The following is a 25,757-nucleotide window of genomic DNA, read 5'->3' as shown; positions in this document are numbered from 1 at the left end:
GGTCGGTGTCGTGTCAGGGCGCTAAAACGTGGCCCCATGGAACTTGACGGCGCCGGCAGCAGCCAGGGCTTGAGCTGGAGGGAGAGGAGAGAGGGGCTGAGCTACGCGTGGGGTAGCCAGCGGTGGGGCAGCCCCTGTGCCCGCCCCACAGACCCCTCCTCGGAGGAAAGCCTAGCGCAGATTCAGCTCTGTGCCCCCCGGGGGGACCCTCCAGCCGAGCAGGGGGACGCAGTGTCCCCCCCCAGCCTGCAGCCACCAACGTGGAAGTGCCAGGGCAGGCGTCCCCCAGAGCCTGGCCCCGAGACCACCCCCCCCTTTAGCTCTGTGCCTGAGCCCCCCTGCCCACACCAGGGTCCCTGGATGACCCGGGGGGCTTCGCCTTGGAGGACACTTGCGCTTGGTCCATGGGAGGAGACGGGGCTGACGTGGCTGGGGAGGCGTTAGCTGGAGCAAGCAGCGATGGACGGAGGCTGGGCGCAGAAGCAGCACCCCCCTGCCCGGCCCCGGGGATGGACAGAGGAGGGGATGGAGTAGGAGAGAAGAGGTGCTTACTTCATGGCTCAGACACGCATAAAATGGCTGTTGTCGGCGCCCCGGGATGTTTCAGACGAGAGGGGGTTGGTCGGTGGAGTCGGGGAGGCTGGGGAGGTGGGAGGGCTTGGGGTAGCGCATTGAGCTGGAAACGAGAAATGGGAGAAGGGCGTGAAGAACACAAGCTGCCGGCAGCGGCGAGGGGAAGGCGGCGACCCAGCGAGGGGACAGCGAGGGGAGGAGAGGGAGGACGGGGAGGGGGAAGCAAGCGGGGTCAGGCCAAGCAGCCAGAGCGGCGCCCGGCCGCGGCGCGCACACGTGAGCTCCCCGCAGGGCTCCTCATGGACAAGGCACGGTGGCCACCACGCTGCTGCAGCATGGCCCGGCCAAAGGGGCTGCTCCATCCCACGCTGCCGCAGGTGAAGGTAGCCCCAGGCGCCACAGGCACGGCCCTGGCATCGTTGCGCTGGCTGTCCCACCGCCCAGGGATGCTCTGCGCCAGCGCAGCCCACCCGCATCAGCCCCTTGCTCTTGCTGCCTCTCCAGCCCATCAGCTCCATCCTGCATCCACCCTGCCCTCACCCTCTACCTGTGGTCCTGGTAGGATCTGACCCTCCGTGCCTCCCCCCACCGTGCCTTACCCGAGAGCATGCGGCCCCGGCGGGACGCCTCGGTGGCCAGAGCGCACGAGATCTCGATCCTCTTCTCCTGCTCCTGCAGTTGGGTCTCGGGGTCCTGGGGGGTGTCCACCTCCCCCTCGCCCAGGGGGACGACGTTCTGCAGGCTGTGCAGAGCAACCCGGCGTCAGCACCCATGGCCGGCCTCATCGGGACAGACCCCGCGGGGACGGCTGGGGAAGGGGTGCAGGCGGGTGGGGGGTGCACCCCGGCGTGGGCCTCACCTGGACTTGGCAATGAGGGTCTTGATCCTCTCCACCTTCTTCTGCTTCTCCTTCATCTCCTCGGGGCTGAGGGGGGTGTCGGGCTCCAGCTCCACGTACCGCTCAGGGATGAGGACTTTGTCCGGCGTGGAGAGCTGGGTGCGGGGGCAAGGGCTGAGCTGTGTGTGCCCACGTGGGACCCATCCCCGCTCCAGCACCCACCTGCCCCACTCGCCCCCAGCACCCGCCTGGGCAAGGGCAGGATCCTGACCAACGCAGGAGGATGGATCGTCCCCCCTGGTGCGGGGTGTGGAGGGAGGGAGGGATGCCCCGTGCCCAGGCTGCCCAGGACAGCCCGTCCTCACCTCCTTGTTGATGTCCACGTCGTAGTGCTGTGGCTCCAGCTCCATCTTGCGCAGCCGGGCGATCTCCTCCTGGGGCGTCTCGTAGACCTTGCCGGGGTCATCGGAGCGCAGCGCTGCCTCCAGGTCCGAGATGTCCACCTCGTGGATGCTGCGGTGCCGGCGTACCTGCGAGGGACCCCAGCCCCGCTGAGCTCCCCCGGGATGGCACACTGTCCCCTGCCCCAGTCCCCCCATGTCCTCCCTGCTCAGGGACCTCAGGCACCCTGCACAGCCAAGGCCGCTTCGCCCCAGCCCCGCAGCCAGCGCGGGGACTCACCACCTTGTAGGAGGCGGGTGCCCTCGTGCCGGGGGTGTCGGGCAGCTGGCTGCCAGGGAGCTGCAGGCTGCGCCGCTTCTCCTTCATCGAGCCGCTCTGGTGACGCTTCATGCGGTCGATCTGCTCCTCCACGCTCATCTTCACCTTCGTCTCGTTGGCGAACACGGCGCTCTTCGGTCTCTCCTGGGGAGAGCCCAGCCCCACGGTCACACACCCCAGCCCGCAGCAGGACCCAGCCCCTCTCCCCATGGCTGCATCCCTCTGCGAGTGGCTGTCGGGCTCAGCCTGCTGCCGGGGTGGGGGCGAAGGTGCCAGGGGGGGTCCCGGGAGGTGGGTGTTGGATGCTGAGATATGCAGCCATGCAGCGATAGGCTCCCCTCCACGCTGCCCCAGCCCCCCCTTTGCCAGCCCCACCGCCCGAGCCCCCAGCCCTACCCGGGAGCCGAGCCCGTTGGCCATGCCTCCAGCTCCCCTCCTCGGCACGCCGGCTGTGGGCACTGCCTCCTCCTCGGCCGGAGACTTGGTCCTGGGGGGGACGATGCCCACTGCGAAGCAAACCGAAATGCCAGGCTGAACCCCCCCGGGGCCAAGGGCAGGGTCCCAGCGAGGCTCCGGGGGGTCCCGGCAGGCACGGGGGGAGCCCACGGGAGCGGGACCGGTGCCGTACCCTTGTTGAGAGCCGTTTGCTTCTCCACCTCCTGCTCGTGCCGGCTCTGCGGGAGCCCCTCGGCCGGGGGGCCCGGGGCTCCTGGTCGCTGCCCCTCTTTCTTGCTCTGCTCGAAGCTCGGCTTGGGCTGCGGGGGGGAAAGCAGGTCCCCGGTGAGACCCCATGTCCTGCCTGGGGACAGATCTGCTGCTCCCTGCAGCCACGGGGTGACACAGCCTGCAGACACGCTCCCGGGAGCGGACGGACACACAGACACCAGACAGGCGGTACCGTGCGGGGAGAGGGGCTGGCAGGGCTCTCACCCCCGCCCATCGGGGCTGGGCACCCATCGCTGTCCCCGCAGCACAGGAAAAGCTTCCCGCAGCGGTGACGATCCTGCCACGGCTCAGTGGGCTCGCAGCGGGGTCCGTACCCCTGCCCCACGCAGCACAGCCGCTGCGTTGCCGTGCCAGCCCCCTCGTGCACCCATCCTGACCCCCAGCCACAAGGATGCTTGTGGCCCCTGAAGCCCAAACCTGGCCCCTTCCCCCCGGCCGAGGCATTGCCAGGAATTCCCAGATCAGGTTTGCTCTGGGTGGGCAGGAGTTGGGGAGGGGTCACCCCATGGGCAGAGCCTGCCAGCCCCAGCACAGCACCGCGAAGGACAGCGAGAGAGGGCAGAGGAAAGCAGAGGGGCCGATGCTGGGGACAGCAGCAGCTTCGGGGGCTGCCCAGGAGCCTGCCCCTGTCCTGAGCGAGCGCAGCGAGTGCTGCATGTGGGTGCAAGGGACGTGGCGGGGACAGGAGGGCCACGGTGAGGCTGCCGGGGGGGACACTGCCCATTGCTGCCCTTGGAGAGGGCAGGTACCAGCCACGCACGGCTGTCCCCTAGCCAAGTGCCACCTCCACGCCATCCCCGTGCCCCCTGCCAGGGCAGAGGGTGGGCAGCCCCATCGCCTGCCTCAGCCCAGCTGATGTCTCGGGGAGGAAGGGGACGGGGGCCACTGCTGCGGGGCTGCTCTGGAGGGGGTTCGGTACCTGTCCCCTCTTCGCCTCGCCGCCTCGCTGCCAGGAAGGGGAGGTGGGGTACGGCCAGAGCCGGCCCTCGCCGGGGAGCGGAGGGACAGTCGGAGGAGACTCCAGGGGTACGTAGGACTTGGGGAGGGGAGGTCGAGGCGGGCCCGGTTCCTGGGGTGGAGAGGAGCGTGAGGCGTGAGAGCAGAGACGCTGAGAGCCGGGGAGGAAGAGAGAGTTAGAGAAAGATGGAGACAACACGCAGGGGAAGCGTCGAGCCGAGGAAGGGAGGAGGGAGAGCAGCCGGTCTCCGTGTCCCCGGGCACTGCTGGACCCCAAGCAAGGGCGAGAGGGGACCGTGGTGGCAGCAGGAGCTGGTCCTGAAGCCGAAGGCTGGAGCTGAGCAACTGCAAAGCCCAGCCACAGCCCCTGCAAGGACCACGGACCCAGACATCACCAGGGGACACCACAGCCCACGCACGCGGCCAGAACGGTGTCCCCAGGCACAGCCACGAGGACACCCTGCGCTTGGTGCCCAGCCGTCCCCCCCCAGAGCGAGGGCTCAGCACCCTGCGAGCCAGCCTGGGGACCCGACGGTGGCTCCCGAGGGCCACCCCGGCTCACTCACCTCGCCGGGTCCTGCCTTGGTGGGCGAGCCCTGGGAGCCGGAGACGAGGGAGAAGGGGCTGAGGGGGCTGGTGAGGCTGGCGGAGCTGAGGGGGCTGGCGGGGCTGTTGGAGCTGAATGTCCCCGAGGGGCCGATGGCCACTGCGGAGAAAGGCAAAATTAAGTGGGTGCCCCGGGGGCCTCCACCTCCCGTCACGCTGCGGGATGCCCCACGCTGTGTCATGCCACGGGAGGGCAGGGACAGCCCCTGCTCACCTCTGTGCTTGGCGGTGTCGGTGCCGCGGGATGGATTGTTCTTCCTCAGCCCCTCCATCACGTCCTGAATCCGCCAGATCTCCTTCTGGATCTGCCGGTTGAGCATTTCGTTCTGGAGGGGAGGAAAAGGCAGCGGGCAGAGGGGCTCCCACTGCTGCCAGCCCCGCTGCACCCCAGCCCCGAGCCGTGGGACCCCGCTGACGCAGACACAGCCCGGGGGGGTCTGAGCCATCACGCCCACGACTCGTCTCCTGCCAGGAGCCATCGTTCTGCTCCCACAGACACCCTCCGTGGGAGCCCCAGCAGCACGGGGAGTGCTGGGCTGCAGCCCCTCCATGGCACCCAGGTGCCCACGGCTCCCCAGCCCCTCGGCCCTCGCCTGGGGCCAAAGCTGGATGCCGAGGGCTGAAGGAACATGGGGGTTTCCATCTCCCCGGGGATGGTGGGGGACCCTGGGGCTGGCGGGGTGACCCCAGGGATGGCAGAAGGACCCTGGGGCTGGCAGGGGGACCCCAGGGATGGCAGGGGGACCCCAGGGATGGCAGGGGGGACCCCGGGGCTGGCAGGGGGGACCCCAGAGATGGCAGAAGGAACCTGTGGCTGGCGGGGGGACCCCGGGGATGGCAGGGGGACCCCAGGGATGGCAGGGTCCTGCTCACCTGGATGTCCAGGTTCAGCTGCTCCCAGAGGTCGTCGTGCAGGGCGGACACCTCACTCTCCAGGCTCTCGTACGCAGCAGTGCTATTTGCCAGCGCCTGGGGTGGGGGGAAAGGGGGGTGGGTTTGGGTGTCCCGGGCATGTTTTTCCCCTGGCTGGCAGCAGCCCTGGCCAGCGCAGCGTGGGAGCACCCGGGGAAGCACGAGGATGCTGCACCCAACACAACCCATGAGTTTTTTTACAGGAAGGGAGAGAAAAGGGAACATAATGGGTGGGGAGGCCAGTCCCAGCGGGTGCTGGGGCTGGGGGACGGGATGGCAGCGGGGGGAGCTGGGTACCGTGCTGGCCTGCGACAGCTCCACGCGGATGTTGATGAGCTGGTTCTGGAGCGATTCCTTCTTGTGCAGCAGCTTCTCTGGGTAGGCGGGCTGGCTCCCGAACATCTCCAGCTCCTGGTGCGTCCCCATCAGGGCACTCTCCAGGCTCTCCTGGGACAAATGGGAGGGAGATGCAGCCATGAGAGTCCGGCTGGGGCAGGAGCTGCAGTCCCTCTCCTTAACAGGCCATTAACACATGGGGAGTCCCAGGACCACGGCATGGCCAGGGCACCTCCTCCAGCTCAGAAACGCCCCTGCTGAGCTGTCCCCAAGACAGCAGGACATGTCACCTCCTCGCCACAAAGCTGCTGCCTGGGTACAGCCATCGCCGTGCAGCCAGGGTTGTCCCCAGACACCCACTTGAGCCACCCACCACGTACCTTCTCTGCTCGGAGCTGCTGCACCAGCCTCTCCTGCTCCCGCAGCACCTTGTTCTGCTCACAGAGCTTCCCCAGCAGCTTCTGTCCCCAGGAGGGAAAGAGAAAGGGAGGAGAGGATGAGAGCTCAGCAGGGCGCACCCACGCAAACAGCTCCGTGCTCAGCCAGGAGATGGGATGCAGCCGGGACACGACCCGCGGGGTTGGTTTGATGGGACAACACGTGGTCCTGGGGAGGGTTTCCAGCCCGTTGCTCCCATTGCAGGGACACCAGCCCCAGCCAGAGTGACAGTGGCCAAATCTGGACGTGGGGCAAGGCCAAGCAGCTGAGCTCAGCAGAGGGTTTGGTCCCCAGGCTGCACACACGATGCTCGGGGGAGCTCCTGGTCCCTGCGTGGGAGCGCTCGGCACAGCCGTGTGTGGGGCAGGAGACCTGCTGCGGGGGACAGGGACACCGGCACGGGGCAGGGGGGGAACGTTTGCACTTACATCGGTGTCTTGCTCGCTTATCTTGTAGGCGTGCAGCGTCTCCCTGTAGGGCTCCGGGAAGGGCGTCACCTGCAAGGAGAGCGTGGGGTGAGCCCGGCGCCGGGAGCGCGGGGTGCGGGTGCTGGAGCCCTGCACAGCGGCTGGGATGAAGGCACGACCGCCCTCCCCATTCCCAGCCCCGTTCCCCATCAGCTGGGTGAGCCACAGGGACTGGAGACAACCTCTCCATGGGACACCAAGAGAGACGCCTCGTGAATCATTAACTGCCTCGTGTAGAACTGCCCCCGTGTCACAAGGGCAGAAGGATGCAGCTGTAATCCCCCTTCACGGAGTGGAAACACCCATAAATCAGCAGCTGTTTACCATCCGGCTTCTCTGTGAGTCATTTTCCTTTCCTGGAAATCTAAATTACTAATGGGACCTCACCAATTAAATGCCTCCATGATCTCGAGATGAAAGGCGTAAGATAGGAAGAAGGGGATCATTATTGCTAGAAAGCAAAGAGCTACTTCAGAGCCATTGAAAACCACAGGAAAATGCAAATAGACCCAAACCTGCCTCTGCTGGAGGCAGAGCCCGGCCAACGGGGATGCTGCAGGGAGCCCAGCAATGAGAGCATCTCGCCTTCGCCCTCCAGCACGTCCCCGCTCCCCACGCACAGCAGCTGGGAACTGGCACCTTCCCCTCGTCGGAAAACCCCGGCGAGCGCCCGGCCGCTGCACGAGATGCCCTGGGCAGCACGGCGGGGCCCCACGACCCCTCTGCCCAGGGCTGCGGTGACCTGGAGACACGTTCCCAAGCGATGGGACCTGCCTGTGCTCGGAGCTGCAGCCCAACATCAGCAGTGACATCCCAATGCTTTTGCAGCCCTCTCCGGGCTGGGAACAGCCCGAGCCAGAGCCTCAGGGGGTAAAAGGCTGTTTCCTCTCCCTCTTACAGGAGTTATTGCTTTGGTTTAGGAGCCTTGGGCAGGATTCCTGTCTTTAAGTCATCCCACACCTCCTCCTTGCCTCAACGCACGACAGCAGAGGGTGAGCAAAGCACCCGAGTCCAGCCCAAGCGAGGACGAGAGCTCAGGGCTGCTGCGTCCCCACCTCGTGCTCTCAGCACAAGGATTTACCGGGTTTTAATGGCCCATGGATGGATTAGCAAAGCCTGTGATGGACTAGCAGGTCCCCAAGAGCGTGATGTGCCGGAGCCACATGGATGCTGGAGCCTGCATGGGTGGCAATGGCAGGAGGTGACCTCGGGGATGGAGCGCGGGGCTGCCATGCACGGCCCGGCCCCGGAGCCTTACTTGCATGTAGAGCTGGGCCCTAGGAGAGGAGGTCTCCACCATCCTGTTCACCATACTGATCAGGGTTTCGCTCTCGCTCATCTGCGGCACACAGGGAAGGAAAGTTGGGAGGTCAGCGGAGATGCGCTCGCGTGCTGCGGGGCGCGGGTTGTGGGAGCGGCGAGGCATCGGGGGCATCGGGCTGCAAGGTGCCACCTCCAAGAGATGTCCCAGGGGCTCAAGCCACGTGGGGATGGCTGCCCCTGCTCCGTTTTGTGCACTCAAGTGTGTCCTGGGCTGGCTACACACCTTGAGAACTTTGTTGAGGGGAAAACACAGATAAAACCGAGCCAGCTCGGAGCCGGGCGGCAGCAAACCGCACACACAGACACAAGCTCGCACAGAGATGCTGCAGCGCACGGCGTGGTCCCAGCAGACAGACAGACAGGCCCCATCCTCGCGCTGACGGACACCTCGGTGCCCTGCCCTCACGGTAGAGCCGCGCTGGGATGGCCCCGCTCAAGGCACAGGGGAAGGTGAGTGACAAGCCTGGGGCTGGGGACAGCAGCGTCCCCCTCTCCAGTCCAGCAGCCTCGAGCAGAGGAGCCGGGTGGGAACGGGGTGCTCCCGTGGGGATGGCACGTTGCGGCTGTGCTGCCGGGCAGGGCGAGGATGCGACGGTGTTTGGCATGCCTGTACCTCCCCAGAGCCGCAGCGGCCGGCAGCACTGCCCCGAGCCGTGCCGAGCCCTCCGGGGAGGGGGACAGACCCCAACCCCGGGGCCGTTCCCACCGCCGCAGCCCCAGGGTCCCTTGCCCTGCGTGGTGGAGCTGCCCAAACCAGCAGCACCAGAGCTTCACCGCTGCCTCTGCCCGCAGAAGAGCCGCGGGAGCCCGAAGCCCCTCGCACCCCACGACCCTCGAGGTCCCAGGGGTGACGGCAGTTTAAGCACAATCAGGGACCAAACCCTGAGCGGGTGCAGCCGAGGGAGCCGTCCCCACGAGCGGCCGAGCAAGGAGAGAGCAAACAAAGCCACAAGCTGTTTGAAAAGAGACACTCGACAGTGTCACTCCGCATTAGTCTCCGCAGAGGTCAGCGGGAGGGGAGGAGGAGATGCAAAACCCTTTTTAGGGAGCATTTTAAAGAGCCTGGGAGAGCGAGCGCTGCTGCCCACGGCCGTGAAATAACCCAGGGAGCTTTTATTGCAGCGAGCGCTCCTGCCTGTCCTTGGCTCCGCTCCACGGCGGACACAGATCTCGGCGGTTACTGCACCGGCAGAGGTTTGCAGAGTAATGAGATTGCCTCTGGAGCAGCTCCCTCAGCGCAAGCCTGGCTTTTGCAGGCAAGCGCCTGGGCTGCAGCACCGGCCAACAGCTTCTGTCCCTGGCTTTGCCCTCAGCCGGTGCCTGCGGCTCCCGCCCCGCCAGTCCCGGGGTCTCTCCGAGCCCCCTGCCCCACTCCTCGGATGAAGCCTGCTCAGGGTTTTCCTCCCAGCACCCCCCAGCACACAAAAACCTGGGAGATGCCGTTTTGGTGTCGGTCCCAGCCTCACCCCAGCCCCGCATCGAGCCTCTCGCCTTTGAAGAGGAGCAGGGCCAGCGCGTCACCGAAACCACCTCACACCCCTCTGGCTCCCCCAGCCACCCCCGCACAGGGGCCACCAGCCCCTTCCTGGGTGCCATCTGGGTGTGGGGACACGCCACCCAGCACGGCCACACTGGCACCGTGCCCCGAGCCAGCACGGTACAGACCAACCTGGGGAGGGTCTCAGAGCCGGCTGCCTCCCCTGCACCCTGGGAGCAGCTCCCCGAGGCCCCGGGCATGTGGGGAGCTGCCCCGGCTCCCCCGAGACTCCCCCACCGGCTCCAGCACACCACACAGAAGGCACCATCAGGGGGATTGTTCTGCCAAGCAATGAGTGACCCTACAGATAGGAAGCATGGAAGAAGCAAACCAAAGACAACTCGTGCTGCTTTAACGCCAAGAAGGGTGGAGATGGATGTTAGGGGATGAGATGCTGCGCCAGGAGGGAAGGGGACGTCACTGGGGACAGGGCACACGGGGACGTAAGCAGCGTGAGGCTTGCAGCCAGCTCTGCCTACCTGCTGGTCCAAATACTCTAGGTTTCTTTGCAACTGAAGGTCTAAAAGTTCATCCTACCAGGAGCCAGCAGGCACGCGGCAAGGAACGAACACACAGAACACATAAAAGAAGAAGCAAAGCGGTTAGGTGAAGGCTACGGGCAGCGAAGACCCCTCGGCCGGGGCAGCGAGGCACCTCCCTGGCACAGAGCTGGGAGAGCTGCGGGGACGTGCCCGGCGGGACCCAGCTCTGGGGGCCTCAGCAGAGCCCTTCCCTGGCTAGAGAGGATGGATGGCAGCATGGGTGGCTTATGGTAACTCGTGCTTCTCCCTCCTCCAGCGGGACCATGCTCTGCGGGGGGACCGCCCGGTCTCCCCCCGCCACCTCCAACCCCTCAGCGCTCCGAGGGGAAGGAAACACAACGCAGGAAAAAGCAGCAGCTGTAGCCAGAAGTGAGGAAGCAAGAGGGGGAGAGGCGCAGGGTGCGCACCGGCCTCAGCCCCGTCCTTGTCGGGGACCGCCCCGGGGGTGACCGACCTGCCCCGGGGGTCCAAGGGTGTCCCACCGCCCCCATGACCTGGGGGCTGCAGGGCAGGGGCCGGGGGTCTTTCCACAAGGATTTCATTCAAAGCTGCCCCCGGAGCGGAGAGGTTTCTCCTCGCCCACCTCCCCTGGGGTCTGCGCACCCCGCTCTGCCGGGGGTCCCCCCCTCCGCGCCAGCAGCGTACGCACCATCTTGTCATGGACGGTGGGGGATGCCGGGTAGTGGTACGGGTACATCCCTGCGGGGACGGGCCGTCTGTCGCCCAGATAGTCGTACTGTAAGGAGAGGAGACCCCCCACCCCAAAAGCAGACACGTCGGAGGTGTGCGAGAGGCCAGAGAGCATCCACAAGGGCAGACCCCGGCCCCGCAGCAGGGCCGGGCTTTGGGGTGCACAGCAGCGAGACGGGGACACGTCACTTGTGGTGGCCCTGAGCACCCCAGCCCCACCCCAGCCCCTCCTGCCCCATCTCTCTGGGCTCACAGCAGCGCAGGAGCAGCCAGAAGGGAACAATCACAACCTGGGCAGCCTTGAAGGATGGCAAGGGGGCACCTAAAGCCATCAGCCGCCGCAAGCCACAGACTCGGTGGCATTTTGAGGCCAGGCTGCGCACGCAGAGGGGACGAGCTGTGCTGCAGTATCCCTGCCCTGACGCCCCCGTGAGGGTCCCCCTCCACCTCCACGCAGCCCGAGCGCCGACGGGCACTTACCTTTGGAGAACTGATGGATCGCCTCATCACGAAGGTGGTGGGGTCGGCGTAAATCTCCTCGCCCCGGGCTGGCAGCCGCTCGAAGCGGGCGCTGGGCGAGCGCACGGGGGAGTAAACCCGTGCCCGGCTGTAGGAGCCCTGGCTGGGCGAGCGGGGCACGGAGCGGGAGCGGGGCTGCAGCGACATCCGCCGCAGAGAGCCCGAGGCTGCGTCCACCTCGTCCAAGTAGCTCGGCTGCCTCCCGGGACCGGGTAGCCAGAGCGGGACATCTTGGCGGCCAAAAGCGGGGTGTTCCTTCCAGTCGCGGAGCTGGTAGGTGCCCCCGTTGCGGAAGGAGTGCCGCTTGTCCTCCAGCGCCCAGGGCGGGCTCACCCGCTCGTAGGCAGGCATGGAGCAGATGCTGTCGGGGCGCACCCCGGGCGGGTAGTACTGGTAGTCCTCAGGGTACTGGGGTGAGTAGGGGGAGTAGTAGTCAGGTACCCGGCGAGACACGGGGTAAAACCTGGTGGGGCTGGAGAGGGAAGAGAGCCGTGAGAGCCGGGCTGGTGGCCAGACGGTACCCAGCATCCAGGGGTCCCGGTGGGCAAGGACAGCCTTAGAGCAGGCAGCTCTGGCACCAGCGTCAGGAAAGCTGGCTGGCATCCCTCCTCCCAGGGACCCCGTGGTGGCCACCCCTCCTCACATCCCTCCTCTCTGGGACCCCGTGGTGGCCACCCCTCCTGCCATCCCTCCTCCTAGGGACCCCATGGTGGCCTCCCCTCCTGCCATCCCTCCTCCTAGGGACCCCATGGTGGCCTCCCCTCCTGCCATCCCTCCTCCCAGGGACCCCATGGTGGCCTCCCCTCCTGCCATCCCTCCTCCCAGGGACCCCGCAGTGGCCACCCCTCCAAAATCCACCCTGCTCAGCTTTTCGGGGTGTCCCACACACAGCTCAGAGCTGGCACATGGGGACAGCCCCAGAAATGAGATTTTCTGACCCCAGGAGGGGAGAAAGCAGGTGGGAAGGGGAAAAACATCCCCAGACCCCTCTCTGCACCCGGCCAGCCCCCCGCAGCCCTCACCTCCGCAGCTCCTCGGGGGGCACGGCCCCCCGGCGCGAGTTCACCCACTGCTGCAGCTGCGTCATGGAGCTCTTGCGCTGGGCGATCTTCTCGGGGTTGGTGCGGGGGGCCAAGCCCCGGCGGTGGGTCACGCTCTCCCCGTCGGGCGGGGGGTACGCGGTGCTGCCGGGGCGGCTGGGCGACGCGTAGGGCCAGCCGTTGGGCTGGGGTGGCCGCTCCACGCTCGCCGGCACCCGGGGAGCCTCGGGGTAAGGACTGCCAGGCTCCGAGGGCATCTCCTGCCCGGCGATGCCGTTGGCTTTGGCCAAGGGCTCCTTCTTGCTCTCTGTCCTCTCGGATTTCCTCTCCATCTTCTCCGAGCCACGGCCATCCCCTTCCCCCCGGGTCTTGGCGTCGGGGTCGGCTTTGGGGTGCTCGCGGTGGGTGGTGTTGCGGTGGTGATGGTGGTGCTTGCTGGGGGGGATGTTCTCAGAGTCTGGCTTCTCATGCCTGGAGGGTGCCGAGACAGGAGAGTGCGTTACCCCCCACTTCGCAATGCCCCTGGAGTGGCCAGTAACATCCCATCCCTCCCCCAGCCTTGGGGGGCCAACGCTCCCCCAGCTCCGCTCTCCAGAGGGACCCTCACGCTCCCAGAAGGTCCCTGGCCATGATGCATGGCCTCTCCACCCCATCTCCAAGAGACCAGGGCAGCGGGGTGGCACAGGGACACTGTGGGTGCTGACCTCTGGGTCGGTGGGATCTGCACCCGGGCGGCTTCGCCCATGGCTTGGATCCAGGCCTCCTGCTCCTCCGTGTTCTCAGCGCTGAAGAAGTACGTCCGGATGCCAGCGTGCTCGGCCTGGGGAGACAGGGACTGCTCGTTACCGGCCGGCACCTCCTCCACCCAGCACACCGTCACCTGCAGGGAGGCAGAGAAGTGGGGGGAGAGACAGACAGGAGGGTGAGAGCTCCATCTCCACCCCGGCACGAGGTCCTGGCGCCACAGGAGAAGACACGCACGGTCCATCCCTCCCTGCCCGAGCCACGTGCACCCTCGGGGGCACCGAGCGGGAGGAAGGCTCTGCCAGCCCTCGTCCCCTCGCAGGGATCCCCCGTGGTCACCCCCAGCAACGCTCGGGACCAGCACCCTGCTGCAGAGGCTGCTGCACCCCAGCATCGAGGGGGTTCATGCAGGGTTGGGGGGAAGGTGGCTTCGAGGCCCAGACAACATTTTTTGGGGGAAAAAGGCTCGCTTTTGGTCCGAGATGCTCTCCACCTGGAAGGCAGGTCTGGCTATTTAGGGCCTTTTTGAAGCTTCCACCTTCCCCCTCTGTGGAAAGGGATGGGAGGCAGCGAGGAGGAGGCAAAGGGAGAAAGCAGGAGGTTTTTCCCCTTGAAAGACTTTCAGGGCTCAATTTTTTAAAAGAATAAAATTTTTAAAAAAATTGGGGGCTTGATTAAACCTCTCCCTTGGGTTTCCATCTTCCCCTTTTCCCAGAGCATGCAGCCGCGGGGTCACCTCCTGCAACCCCCACGAAACGCTCTGCAGCCAGAGCAAAAGAAATCAAACCCAACCGATTCATCCCCCGGGTTAGTGCGGGTGGGGTGAGCGGAGCGTGCCAGCAAGCCTGCGGGGCCCTCACCCTCCTGCATGCACCAGAAACACAAGAAGGTACTACCTAGGTGGTGGCTGGGTGCTGGCACGGTGGACAGGCACGAAGAGAGCCCTCCCGGCCGGGGATCCTCGCCCGCGGAGAGAGGAGGAAACACAGACAAGGGTCACGCTGCAGCACAGCCCCGAGGGCCGTCGGGACCCTCGCTGCCCTTCCCTGAACAAAACCAGCCCCAAAGCTCTTGCGGGCAGACGGGACCCCAGGGAGGTGCCCACAGAGCTCAGCTCGCGGGCAACAGCTCCACGAGGCTCCTTCCCCACCAGCGTCACAAGCCAAGAGACGTTTCGACACCCCCAGGTCACTCCTCTGCTCTCCGCTGCAGGCAAAGAGACACCTCGACAGCTGCCAGCGTCAGCACGGGCACGCGGGACAGCCCACGCTGCCACCTGCCAGCGCCTGCCCCTACACCCTGCTCGGCTCCAGCTGAAATGCAGGTCGAAGGGTGGCAGCTACCAAAATCCCTCCCTTAGACTGGAAAAGCTCCTCCGCGGCGCAGACCCCGGGCACCGGCTCCTGCCACGCTCACGGGCAGGAAGGGGCACAAGCCAGCCCCCAGCACCGGTCCGTGGACCTGCGAGCGTTAACGGGACTGCGGGCAGCACAAGCACCAGGCCGGTGGGGGTGCACAGCGATGCCAAGGCACACAGCGATGCCGACCAGTGCCACGCGGTGCCAGGGAAGCTCAGCCCCTGCCCCGAGCCAGGCAGAGCCCAGGTTTGCTCCCGGGGATGGGAGATCTGCAGCAGCCGCCCTCCGCAGCTCTCCTCTCCTCTCCCACGGCAGAGAGGATGATAAGCAGCGACCCGTTACGAGCTGCCCCCTTGCAAGGACGTTTCCCTTTCCTTTGCACGCCAGGCAAAGGAAATTAAAACAAAAAAGAGGAGTTGGGGACAACTCTCCCTGTCTGGCTCTGGGAGTAGTGATGCAGAGGGGAAAGCGGGGCCAGGAGCCCGGGCGGCGAGGGCAGAGCTGCTGCTCGCCCTGCACCCAGCACCTCCCCGGGCTGGGGGACAGCAGCGCGCCCCGAGGGGCAGCAGCTCAGGCCTGGGGGATGATGACCTTGCCGACGCTGCTTTGCCCCACGCGTGCCTCAGTTTCCCCAGCAGCAGGCGCAGCCGCATAGCGCAGGGTACCCCCGGGGGTTACTGCGGTCCCCCCTCTCCCCAGCTTGCTCCGCGCCCGTCACCAAGAAAGCAAGAAGAGAGAGCAGCGGGGACCCTGCGAGCATCACTGTCCCCGTGCTCCGTCCCCTCCGAACCCCGGCACAACCATGCGCTGACCTTGAACGTGTGCTTCCTGCTGATGTTGTCCGAGGGCTGCACGGCCGCCACGCGGAAGCTGAGGAGGGGGATGCTGCCCAGGATGCTCTCCTCCTTCTCATCTGGAGGGCAAACGAGGGGGTTACACCACGCACGGAGGGGCTGGGAGCCCCGGCTGCCCCCCAGCAGAGACCCACGAGCTGCTGTGGGGACACGGCCCCATTGCTCCTTCCCCACCTGTGGGAAACCGCCGCTGCCTGTTGCTGCCCTGGCTCGGCTGGGCTCCCACACCAGCCTGCTCAATTATTCATGCCCGCCCCGGGCTGAGCCCAGCAGCTGCCAGGGGAGCTGGGGAAGTGCCTGACTTAACCCCTCGGGTCCACGGCAAACGCCCGCACAAAGGGGTGCTGAGCACGGCCACCGCTCCCCGGTGGGCTGTCACCTCCGGACCCCTCTGCCCACACTGGCAAAACCTGCTCCGAGCCCGGTAACAGCCCGGGGTTCATTTGCAGGTGGCCAGCTGGTGGCCACTGGGTCCTGTGGGGGGGCACGAGCCACAGCGGGCACCCGGGGCACCTACTCGCTGCCGTACCTTTGTAGTAGAAGAGGCAGCGATCCACCAGCACGAACCAGCGCTTGTTCCACTGCTTCACCCCCGAGCTGGCCTGTGAGAGAGGAGTGGTGAGAGCAGCCCCGACCCGGGGAGGGGATGGCACGGCCCCGGGGGGCACCCGGCATGGCAGGAGGGTCGGGTACCTGCTTGTAGAGCCAACCGCTTTTGGTGACAGCGGCATTGGGGTTCCTCTTCATGGAATTGGAGCGCTTCCCGAAGGCGATGCCCTTGCGGGAGGAGCGCGAAGCCTGCAGAGGGGGAGAGGAGCCGCTCAGTCCCCGCGGGGGTCCCCGGCACCCCATGTCCGCTGCCACCTGCCGTGCCGCGCAGCTCCGGGCACCCACCCGGCCTCCGGGGCGCTCCGGGGGCACCTCCGACACCATGGCGTGGTTGGAGGGCTCGCTGGAGATGGTCACCGGTCGCTTGCCACCCGCTTTGCTTGACATGTCCAAGGTGGGTCTGCGGAGGAGAGCTGGGTCAGCAGAGCTGTGTTTCTCCGCCCCTGGCATCCCCACCCCGGGGAACCGCCCTCCCCCTGTGCCCCAGCCCACCTTGGTCCCCCATCACAACCCACTCCCAGGCCCGGAAAGCAGAGGAGTTGGGAGCCAACTTACTTTTGCAAGTCAAGTCTTGAGTTGTCCTCGGGGTCTTGTCCTGTCACTGGGTGCAGGAACGTGTTCCGCCTTTCATTGTGGCTATGGGAGACAGCGGTGGGGCGGTGGTCAGCATCCTCCATCCCCGTCCCTTTGCCTTCAGCACCACATTTGCTGCTCTGACCCCAGCACCCGGCTGTCCCACGCCTGCGCAGGCACTGGGGCTGGCTCCAAGCATCACCCTCCCCACGTCCCCGCTAACCCCACGCTTCAGGTCATCGGCGTCTCCCAGAAAGCGTTTGCCTCACCGGGAGCCGAAATGGGCTCTCTGGTGGCTGAGCCCTCGTGACTTCTGCTGGCCACATCCCACACATCACCCTAAACCCCACTCAAAGCCGTCACTGCAGCAGCGATGGCCCATCCTGGGCTGCACCTGCAGCGACGTCCCCAATGTCACATCCTCCCCTTCGGCTCGCTGCTCTTAGAGCCACAACACCTCGGGTCAGGCTAAGGAAGGGTCCCCTTGACCACGCGGGGCCATGCACCACACAGACCCCAACCAGGACCCTGTGGATCAGGCCCAGCTCAGCCCCAGCCCTGGTGCTGTTTCGGCGAAGCTGGGGTGCACCCAAAGGCGGTGCAGGGCTCCGGGGAGGGACGAGGCAGGGCTCGCACCAGCTGGCAGCGCTTGCCGTGTCCCTGCCCCATCCCACAGAGCCGGTATCACCCGGCACCTCGCTGCTCCGGCCGGGGAACCCACTCCCACGCTGCCTCCCCAGGGCCCTCGCTGCTGGAGCTGGAGGAGGAAAGGTCCCTGCAGGTTTGGGGCTCCATCGCGAGCAGTTCACATCACACCCCTCCTTCCCAAAGCTCCTGAGCCCCCGGCCACCAGGGCAGCCAATGCGCCAACAGCCCAGAACGCCGCTGAACTTCCGCGTGTCAGCAAAACGGGGGAAGTTTGAGCAAGAAAACGCAGCTGCCAAGACCATCCCAGCCATCCACACACGCCTCACCCCGAACCTGGGCTCCAGCCAGGCTCTGAACACGATTAACCGCTTTCTGCCCAAAAAAGCCTGGCTGGAGCTACTCCCCCTTGCAGGTCCCACCCTGCACCCTGCCACTGTCCCGCTCTCCTCCCCCTCACTTGGGGTCACCTTAAAACCCCGCAACGAGGGGCCCAAACCCCCCCCAGCACCGAGCTTTTCTGTGCCACGACTGACACGAGTTACCCGTGCAGACAGCTTGCCCGGCCCACGCTCCGGCAGCAGCGAAGGGGCTTTCTGGGGCAGCTGGAGCCGCTCCAGGAACGTTTGCCCCCGGCAGGTGACTTTGGAGGGGCACAACGCGGCGGTGCCAGGGCAGGTCCCTGGCCCCCGTCGTGATGCTGACACACAGGGAGGGTGTAAACGCATCCCGACCACACCAGCGCTGGGAAGCGGGGGCTGCCCTGACCCACCAGCGTGCCTGAACCCAAGCTGGGGATGTCCCCCCCCAACCCTGCCCACGACCCTGCACCGCTGCAGGTTCTGTTCCCGCAGGCTGGACTCTCCCCTCACCCCACTTTGCAGCCCCTATGGCTCCTCCTGGCACCCTCCCTGGTGCCTCCCCCTGCCCCAGGTCTGTGCCCACCCCCAGATGGGGCAAGACCCCAGGAACAGCCAGGGGAAACCTCCTTAAACCCCCCCTCGGCAGCGGCTCCCTCGGCTGACCCCGCTCCAAACCTCCCCGGTTCCCATCGCCTCCCAAGCACTGCAATGCAGCAGCCACTGCCCGGGCTGAGGGTCCCCCACTGCCGCCTGCCCGCAGCCCCCCCCAGCCCACCCCGGACTCCTACCTCACCCGTCGGTCCGCCCGAAACTTCAGCATGGTGCCGGGGGCCCTCCCAGCTCAGCACCGGCTCCCGGCCCCCACCATGGTGGGCACGGCCAGCCCCGGGCCGCCCGCCGCCACGCTACGAGGCGACGGCACGTGCCACGGGGGCGGCAGCCCCGCGCGGGCAGGGGGATGCCGGTGGCGGGCGAAGGGTCTCACTGTCCTCTCCCAGGTGTCCCCGGTGCCCCGTGCCCTGCGCTGGTGGCATTGGCGGTGCGGGTGGCAGAGCTCCCGCGGGTGCCGGCAGCTCCGGGGCTGGCGAGCCCCCGGTGTGCGGCAGCCAGCCGGCAAGTGACGGGGACAAACAGCTCCCGCTCGCGTCCCCGCGCAGAGGAGAGGCGAAGGGCAGCGCGGCACACGCCGCCTCCCCCAGCCCAGGTGCGGCAGGCGGAGGGCAAGAGGGGCAGGACGGGGGGCTGCCGGGCCCCCCCAGCGCGCGGGGGGCTGCTGCCCGGGAAGGGAGGGGGGGTGTCGCGGCGAGGGCGGCAGAAGCGCTGAGATGAGCTCTGCCGCTGCCCTGGATTCCCTGCCTGCATCCCTTCCCCCTGCTTCTGTCCCCAAACCATCCCCGTCCCCCCCCTCGCTGCCGTCCCTTCCCCGGGTCACGCCAAGAGAAAATCCCGGGGAGCAGGATGGGCACAAGCACCGACCGCCGACCAACCCAGCGGCTGCGGGGGGGGGACAGGACCCTGCAGGGCACCCAGCAACGGGGCTTTGGCACCCCCCGAAAGCCAGGGAGCCCTTCACACGCCGGCAGGTGAGGAGTGGGGAGCAGGACTGGGGGTGACCCACCCTCCGCCTGGGCACGGCACTGGGGAAAGCGAATGCAAATCCATCAGGGCTGTTGGGATAACGCCTGGGGAGGGAGGGCGGGCAGCGCTGACGCCGCAGAGAAACCTCCAAAGAAGGAAGCGGAGCACAGAAAGCCAGCTGGCCTCCATCACGCCCTGTCCCCGCTCCGCCAGCGCCCCGGGACCACCCCGGGACAGCACCCGCCCGCCCATTGCATCATCCACCTGCTCCTCCTGAACGCCGGTGCCCCGAAGTCACGGCCACGCCAGCCGCTCAGCCCGGGGCGAGCTGGGCCAGCACCAGAGCCCAGCTCCAGGATGCTCCCGCTGCCCCTTGGCTGGCACCAGCGGTCCCTGCCAGGAGGGTAGCAGGGAGCAGCCGGGGATGGGACCCACGTCCCCAGCGCAGGCAGAGGATGTGCCAACGCAGCGGCGTTACCGCTCCCAAACACCCAAACCCACCCCTTGAGGGGCCTGAGGTGTTCCCTGCGCACGGAGGAGCCGAGCGGTGCCACCGCTGCTCTCCTGGCTCCATGAGTGTGCAGAGAAACCTGCCCACCGCAGCGCCCGCGGGCAGCACCCGCCTCACCCCCATGTTCCCACCGCCGGCAAACCCCCCGACACCGCCTGTCCCCACGTCCCCGCAGCAGCGACTCACCCGCTCCTCAGCAAAGCAGCTGGGGTCAAGGTCCCCCAACGGCCCGTGGGTGCGAGCCAGCCCTCTGCCACGTGCCAAACCCGAAGCTCGCCCGGTGGCGGGGTCACCGCGGAGGAAGGGGAGCCGCCAGCCGAGGCTGTGGCCCCTTTTGGGGACAGGAGCAGGAAAGGCGGCTCTGGGCGTGCCGGACGCTGCAGGTAGGAGCCGCAGAGTCCACCCACGGGTGCGCCGGAGGCACCGTCCCCTCGGCGTGGGGGTTTCACCCGGGTCAGTGGCACAGGGGGGGCTGTGCCAGGCTCAGGGGCTGCTCTGGGAGCCTTTAACCCGGGTTCAATCCCGGCTTTGCCAGCCTGGAGCAGGCACCGCTCTCCCTGTGCCAGCTGGGCTGTTTCACAGCCATTAGTGCCCGGGGGTGGGCAGGGACACAGGCATCCTCCACGGACACAGGCATCCTCCACGGACACGCTTCGGGGCTCCAGACAGCAGCGCTGGGCTGGGGGGGCTTCCCTGGACCTCCCCAGAGAGAAGAGACAGTGCTTTTCCTCGGGGTAAACATCAAACAAAAGACCCTCTAAACCTCCTCTTGCTTTTTCATACAGGTAAGGAGCAAGAGAAGGGAATAAATGCAATAATTAAGGAACAACACTGTCACTCCGCTGCTTTTCTTCCCCTTCCTCAAAGCTGAAGTTTGCTGAGAGCAGGAGGACAAACCCCTCCTGGCTCCCCCCTGCCCTTCCACAGCCCCCCACCAAGGTCTGGGCTTCCCAGCCCTTGCAAACCTCAAACCACGGCTGGGGTACGTCCCTGAGGACCCCCACGGCCACAGTGTGTGGGTGCCACCCCCCACCCACACCACCCTGTGCCCTGGGCAGTGGGGCAGGAGGGTGGGCTGCTTTACAGCCGCTCCCGACTGCAGCTGCGGGTGCGAGAGCCTTAACGCCGGCCCAGCTGGGAAGGAGCAGGTGAAATGGTGACGGGAGGGAGCAATTTCCCCTTCCCACCAGCTCATGCCAGGGCTTGGTGCACCCAGGGGGGAGCAGAGACCCCCCAACACCCCTCCGTGGGGCGAAGCACCGGTGGGTGCTGCCAGCCGTGCAGGATTCCTGGCTGGCTGTGTCGGGACCCCTCGGTGGGGAGAGCTCCTCGTGGCACGTGGGGCGGGTGGGATGCACCGAGGGGCTGGAAAAAGCTCTCTGAGGGGTGGTGTGGGGCGCAGGGGGGGGTCCCCTCCAAGAGCAGACAGCACGGCCAGCTCGGCTGGCTGGAGGCAGCCCTGCAGCCACCCAAAACCCCCCAGCAGACGTCAGCTAATGGGAACCATTCCTGCGCCGCGGCCCTCCCCGTGGCGTCGGGGCTCCCGGCTGTTATCTGGCGGCTGCGAGGGCAGCAGGAGGAGGGGAGACTCAGGCTGAGCGCCCAGGCGCCGGAGCCTGCCAAGCCCTAAATCCAGAGCAGAGCGGCCGGGTGGGGGGTCTACGGGGAGCCCGCTCCCCACCTGCCCTGCCCCGCCACGCCGGAGCCTCGGGGCTCCCCTCCGAGCGCTCGCCGCAGGGTAATGCCGTCCCCCCCCCGGCTCCCGGGCTGGCTGCACGCCACGGGGATCCGACCGCCTCGTCCTCCCACGCCCCAACCCGAATTTCAGCTCCAGCAGGCGCCTCGCCGCCCCCGGCACCCCAGGGGGGGCTCGGAGGGGTTCCCAGCACGGCTGCTGGGCTCTGCCGCCCCGGCACCGCGGCAGGAGGAGGCACGGCCAAGGCTCCCCGCAAACCCCCTCCGAAGCGATAACAGAAACCCTTCCTTGGGAGGTTTTGCCCCCGTTCTCGGGGCAAACATCCAGGCGGCTCCCAAGCAAGGGGTTTGCGTGGCCACCGGCCAAACACGCCCTGTGTGTTGGCCTCCTTCCTCTGTTTTTCTAGCCCTTTCTTCACCTCTCCTCCTCCTCCTCCTGAGCCACATCCCTTTCCTCCAACTGCAGCCCTTGAAAACCCTCCTCTCCCAGTTAACTGCAGCGCTCAGCACCCATGGGAAGGGACATGGGGGTCACCCTATCACCCATGGGAAGGGATGTGGGGGTCACCCCATCACCCATGGCCCCTGCAAGGGGGCTGGCAGAGAAAACCCACCCTCACGTGAGCAACTGCCATCGTGCAAGGGGAGCAAATACATTATAATGCACTAATAAACCGGACCCTCCACACCCCCGGGGCCGTCCCGCTCGGCGCAGGGGGTGCAGGGGCTCGGCTCTGCCCCGTGGGGCCGGTGCAGCGTGTGCTCGGGATGCACTAGGAAAAAAAAAAAAAACCTTAAAAAATTTAAATTAAATTCCACAGGCGCAGCACGAATGGGTCTGGCGGAGTCGCTGCAGCCGGGGGACGAGTGCCAGCGGCTCGGCTGCTTCGGCGGGGCCATCTCCAGCCCCGGCTCGCTGCCGAGTGAGGCCCTGGGCTGCTCCAGCCCTGCAGCTACTTCAACCCCACGCTGGATGACTCAAGCAGGAATAAATAAAAGCTCGCCCTGCGCTGAGCCGGCTGCGGGGCGTCCTGTGCCAGCCCCGGCCAAAAGCCTGGGCCACAAGCCGGTGGGAAAAGCTGCTCAGCGGGTCTGAATCGCCCTGGACTTGTACGAGTTACGCGGCAGCCCTGGGAGAGGGCAGCAGGGGAAGAGGAGATAGAGGCAAAGGTGGGATGGGGAGCTGTAAGAAATGCCCCCGTGCCTGGCTGGGCACCGACCACCAGCCCTGGAAACCCCAGCGCCAGCCTGTTCTCCTCCGTAACCTCATCCCTGGCCTGATCCCGGCCCCGCCATCAGCTGAGCAAGCGCTGCCAGCACGGCGTCCATCAGGGCCAGGAGCCAGCACAGCCCCTCGTGCTAAGGAAACGGGGCTCCTGGCGCCCACACAGCCTCCTCCTGCGCCCGCCCCGGTGCCAGCATGGGGGCACGGCCCAGCAGCCCCCAACCACAGCGTTTCTGCTGGGATGGGGCCAGGGAGGCAAAAGCAAAGGTTCATTTTTGCCTCCTGCCCTTGTCTGTGCTGGGTGCTGCTGGGAAGCAGCCCCAGGAGGGAGGGTGCTGCTCTGAGCATCCGACCCCTCTGCCACCTCACACGTCAGCTGCCACCACGGCACCCAGGGAGCACCCAGCGTGCCACCCACCGCCGATGCCCGAGAGCCTCCCCGGGGCAAGGAGGAGAGCTCGGCCCCACGCACCTTGCGGGGGTTTCGGCGTCAGAGGCTGCAGCCAGCGAGCCCCGTGGCCAGGCCAGGCTTTACCGCCCGCTCGCCATCGCGTCCCCACGGGAGCCTGGCCGGGAGGGAAGGCAGAAAAGCCTGAGCTGGATCAGGCCGGGGAGCAGCGGGGCTGGCCAAGCCAAGGCAAAGTCCCCGGCAAGGGCGGACACGGCGGCTCCCGCACACCCACGCCCGGCGAGCGACGTCACGGCCGCCACGCAGGCGGGCTGGCGCGGGAGAGGCCGTGGCACCGAGCGGGGACAGCCAGGCTGGCCGGGGTCCACGGGGATGGAGCGTGGGAGAAGCCCCCGCTGTCCTTGGCACGGTAGAGCCGGGGGGAAGTCGGGGGATTTCCAGGGAACAAAGCGGTTGCTGGCAGCCAGCGGCGTGGAGGGCGAGTCCCCCCCTGCTCCTGCCCCAGCTGGGGTTGGGGAAAAGCACAAAAAGCACCAAGAGTTTGTGTTTTATCTCCCTGGCAACCCCGGCTCCATCACAGGCACGGCCCACAGGGCCCAAACGCCCTGCCGCGGGAGACGGAGAGCTGGGGGCAGGCGCAGCGGCACCCCATACGCACGGGGTGACACTCGGGGGGTGTCACAGCGGTGTGACGGGGTGTCCCAGGACCCGTGGCAGAGCAGGGCACGGTCCATGCCCAGGCAGTGCGTGGCCCTGCTTTCACCATGTTGTTCTATCGTCCCTTCTTGGGGACAGAGCCCAAACCCCATGTGTATGGCATCACCAGGCTCCCTGTGCCACCGTGCCCACGCGGGACAGGGCAGCCCCATGGCAGCAATCCTGCAGCAACACCAGCCAAGCATCCTTCCCCCTGGGATGAAATCAGTCAGAAATGGACACTGTGGGGCTTGGAGGCGAGGGGCCAGGGGGGAGGCTGCCGGCACACCGAGCCAGGCCGCGGTAGGCACCGAAAGGCACGGGGCACCGGCACGGCTGCGCAGACACAAGACACCAGGAGCGTTTATGGGATCAGGATGCAATCCTCCAGCCTCTCCCCCCGCACTCTGCAGCCTCCCACAAACCTGGAACCGCTGTGGGGCTGCAGGCCCCGGGGCTGGGGCCGCAGGGGGACGGGGCGGCAGGGCCACGGCTCGTGGTTGGGCTTGGCGCTGCCACCGAAACCCAGCCGGGGGGCACGGAGGTGCCTGGGCAGCTGCAACACCAAAAGGGATCCACTAATGCAGCCTCCGAGCTGCAAGCCAGACCCAGACCTGGAGGGTTTAAACCTCTCGGTAAGCTCTTTAAGAAACCGCTTCCAGCGGGCACAAATACCTGTCCGAAGCAATCACCGGTGCGAGGCATCAAAACAAACCCAGCCCCAACCCTTCCGCAGCCGGGTCAGGTCAGGAGCGGGGATTACGGCAGCAGCAGCGCTGGGAAAAATCCTGCTGGGACCAATCCTCAGCACCTGCTCAACCCACCGCACGCGATAACCACAGCAGCATCCCACCGGCCGCGGCCGCCATGGTGCCTTCCCTGCCGCAACCCGCGCCTGCCAGCTCGCCAGCGGTGCCCGTCACCACGCCAGCCACCCTCGGGTCCCCGGCTGCTCTTGGCCACCGCCGGGCTCTGGCCGCAGACAATGGCCCACGTGTGCCGTGGCCGGGCTCCGTGCCCACGCTGCACGCACGCACACACTCACCGGTGCCACCGCGCATCCCCTCCGTCCACGCCGCTCGCCAAGCCGGTGGCTCTCCCACAGCCGAGGTAGATGATTTCCTTCCAAGCCCACAGAGACCGTCACTGGTATCAATCATTAACCGCCACAGCAGCTGCCGGCAGCCTTAACCCCCTCGGCACCGCACGCGAAGGCACCGCGGCACCGCAGGTTGCTGGGGATGCAAAGGGGTTTCCAAGGGGCTCCGCACCCCCTGGGGACCCACAGGGTCATGTCTCTCTGCACCCCAAACCGCTCCCTCGGCAGCTCAGCCCCCCCGAGACGCCCTGCGTGCTCCCGTGCAGCCCCGAGGGCCGTATCCTGCCTCTGCATCCCGTAAGCAGCTCAGCCACGGGGGGCTGAGCCCCACAGCCCTCTGTCCCCAAGGAGTGGGGCAGCACAGCAGGGCCGGGGGCTGCTCCCCCCTGGGCTGCCCAGGGAGGGAGGCAGGAGGCACGTCCATGCCCTCCTCGCTGCGGGAGCCGGGGCAGGACAGGATCCCTCAGCTCGGGGGTCCCGGAGCTCTCCCTTCGCGCAGCTTTTCCAAGGAACATCAATGTTTGTAACTTTATCTGCGCGTGTTTACAGCCCGGCTGCGGTCTTGGCTCCCTCGGCCGTGCCAGGGGCCGGCTCGGCTCCCTGAGGCCGCGGCTCAGCCGGGCGCGGTGCTGCCAGCACCCCGGTGCCAGGCTCTCCCGCACACCGCAGTACCCACGGGGCTGCCCGGATCAGCATCCCCATGGCGAGGGGGAACAGGCACCGGGAGCTGGAGGAGGAGCACAGGGGCTGTTCCTACCTCTGAGGTCTGGGAAGCAGATGGCCAGATGTCCCTGTCACCCCCCGCCGCTGGCTGCGTTACCCAGCCTGCGAAGGGGTTCAATGATTAACCTCCGGCCGCGCCGTCGCCGGGAGAGCCCTGCTCTGCCCACGCACAGCCCCAGGGCGCAAACCCCTACCCCCTTACCCACCCTGACCCCAAACCCAGCCAGCAGCACCGGCCCCCGCTGCCCCAGGAGCATCCCATGCCAGGTCCCGGAGCAGGGACACGTCCAGCTTGGCCAGCCCGGGGCAGCCACCGCGTCCCCCTGCAAATGCAGGGGAGCACAGAGGGGCTCAGCTCCTGTTCCTGTCCCGGCTCCTGTGGGTCTAGAGGTACTCACAGCCCGCTGGCCCCGCAGCCCAGCTCTGCTTTCGGACACCAACACGCAGCGGAT

At 67.0% G+C, this 25,757-nt stretch overlaps 1 protein-coding gene across 1 annotated transcript; it reads right to left on the bottom strand.

Moving 5' to 3' along the window:
* PLEKHA6 (pleckstrin homology domain containing A6) lies at positions 1–25,757 on the bottom strand. The gene is made up of 23 exons (XM_068419358.1): positions 25,704–25,757; positions 16,345–16,425; positions 16,075–16,189; positions 15,874–15,978; positions 15,710–15,782; positions 15,139–15,239; positions 12,916–13,044; positions 12,207–12,733; positions 11,146–11,656; positions 6,535–6,603; positions 6,049–6,129; positions 5,630–5,779; positions 5,294–5,389; positions 4,635–4,746; positions 4,381–4,520; positions 2,760–2,886; positions 2,528–2,637; positions 2,093–2,275; positions 1,777–1,941; positions 1,433–1,566; positions 1,173–1,315; positions 553–676; positions 1–74 (listed from the first exon to the last, which is right to left on the bottom strand). Exons 3-22 carry the CDS (start codon positions 16,174–16,176, stop codon positions 561–563), a joined length of 3,174 nt encoding a protein of 1,057 aa, XP_068275459.1. The 5' UTR covers positions 16,177–16,189; positions 16,345–16,425; positions 25,704–25,757; the 3' UTR covers positions 1–74; positions 553–560.

Source organism: Nyctibius grandis, chromosome 27, assembly GCF_013368605.1.
Source record: "Nyctibius grandis isolate bNycGra1 chromosome 27, bNycGra1.pri, whole genome shotgun sequence".
Classification (NCBI taxonomy): domain Eukaryota; kingdom Metazoa; phylum Chordata; class Aves; order Nyctibiiformes; family Nyctibiidae; genus Nyctibius; species Nyctibius grandis.
This window is presented reverse-complemented; position numbering and strand designations above follow the sequence as displayed.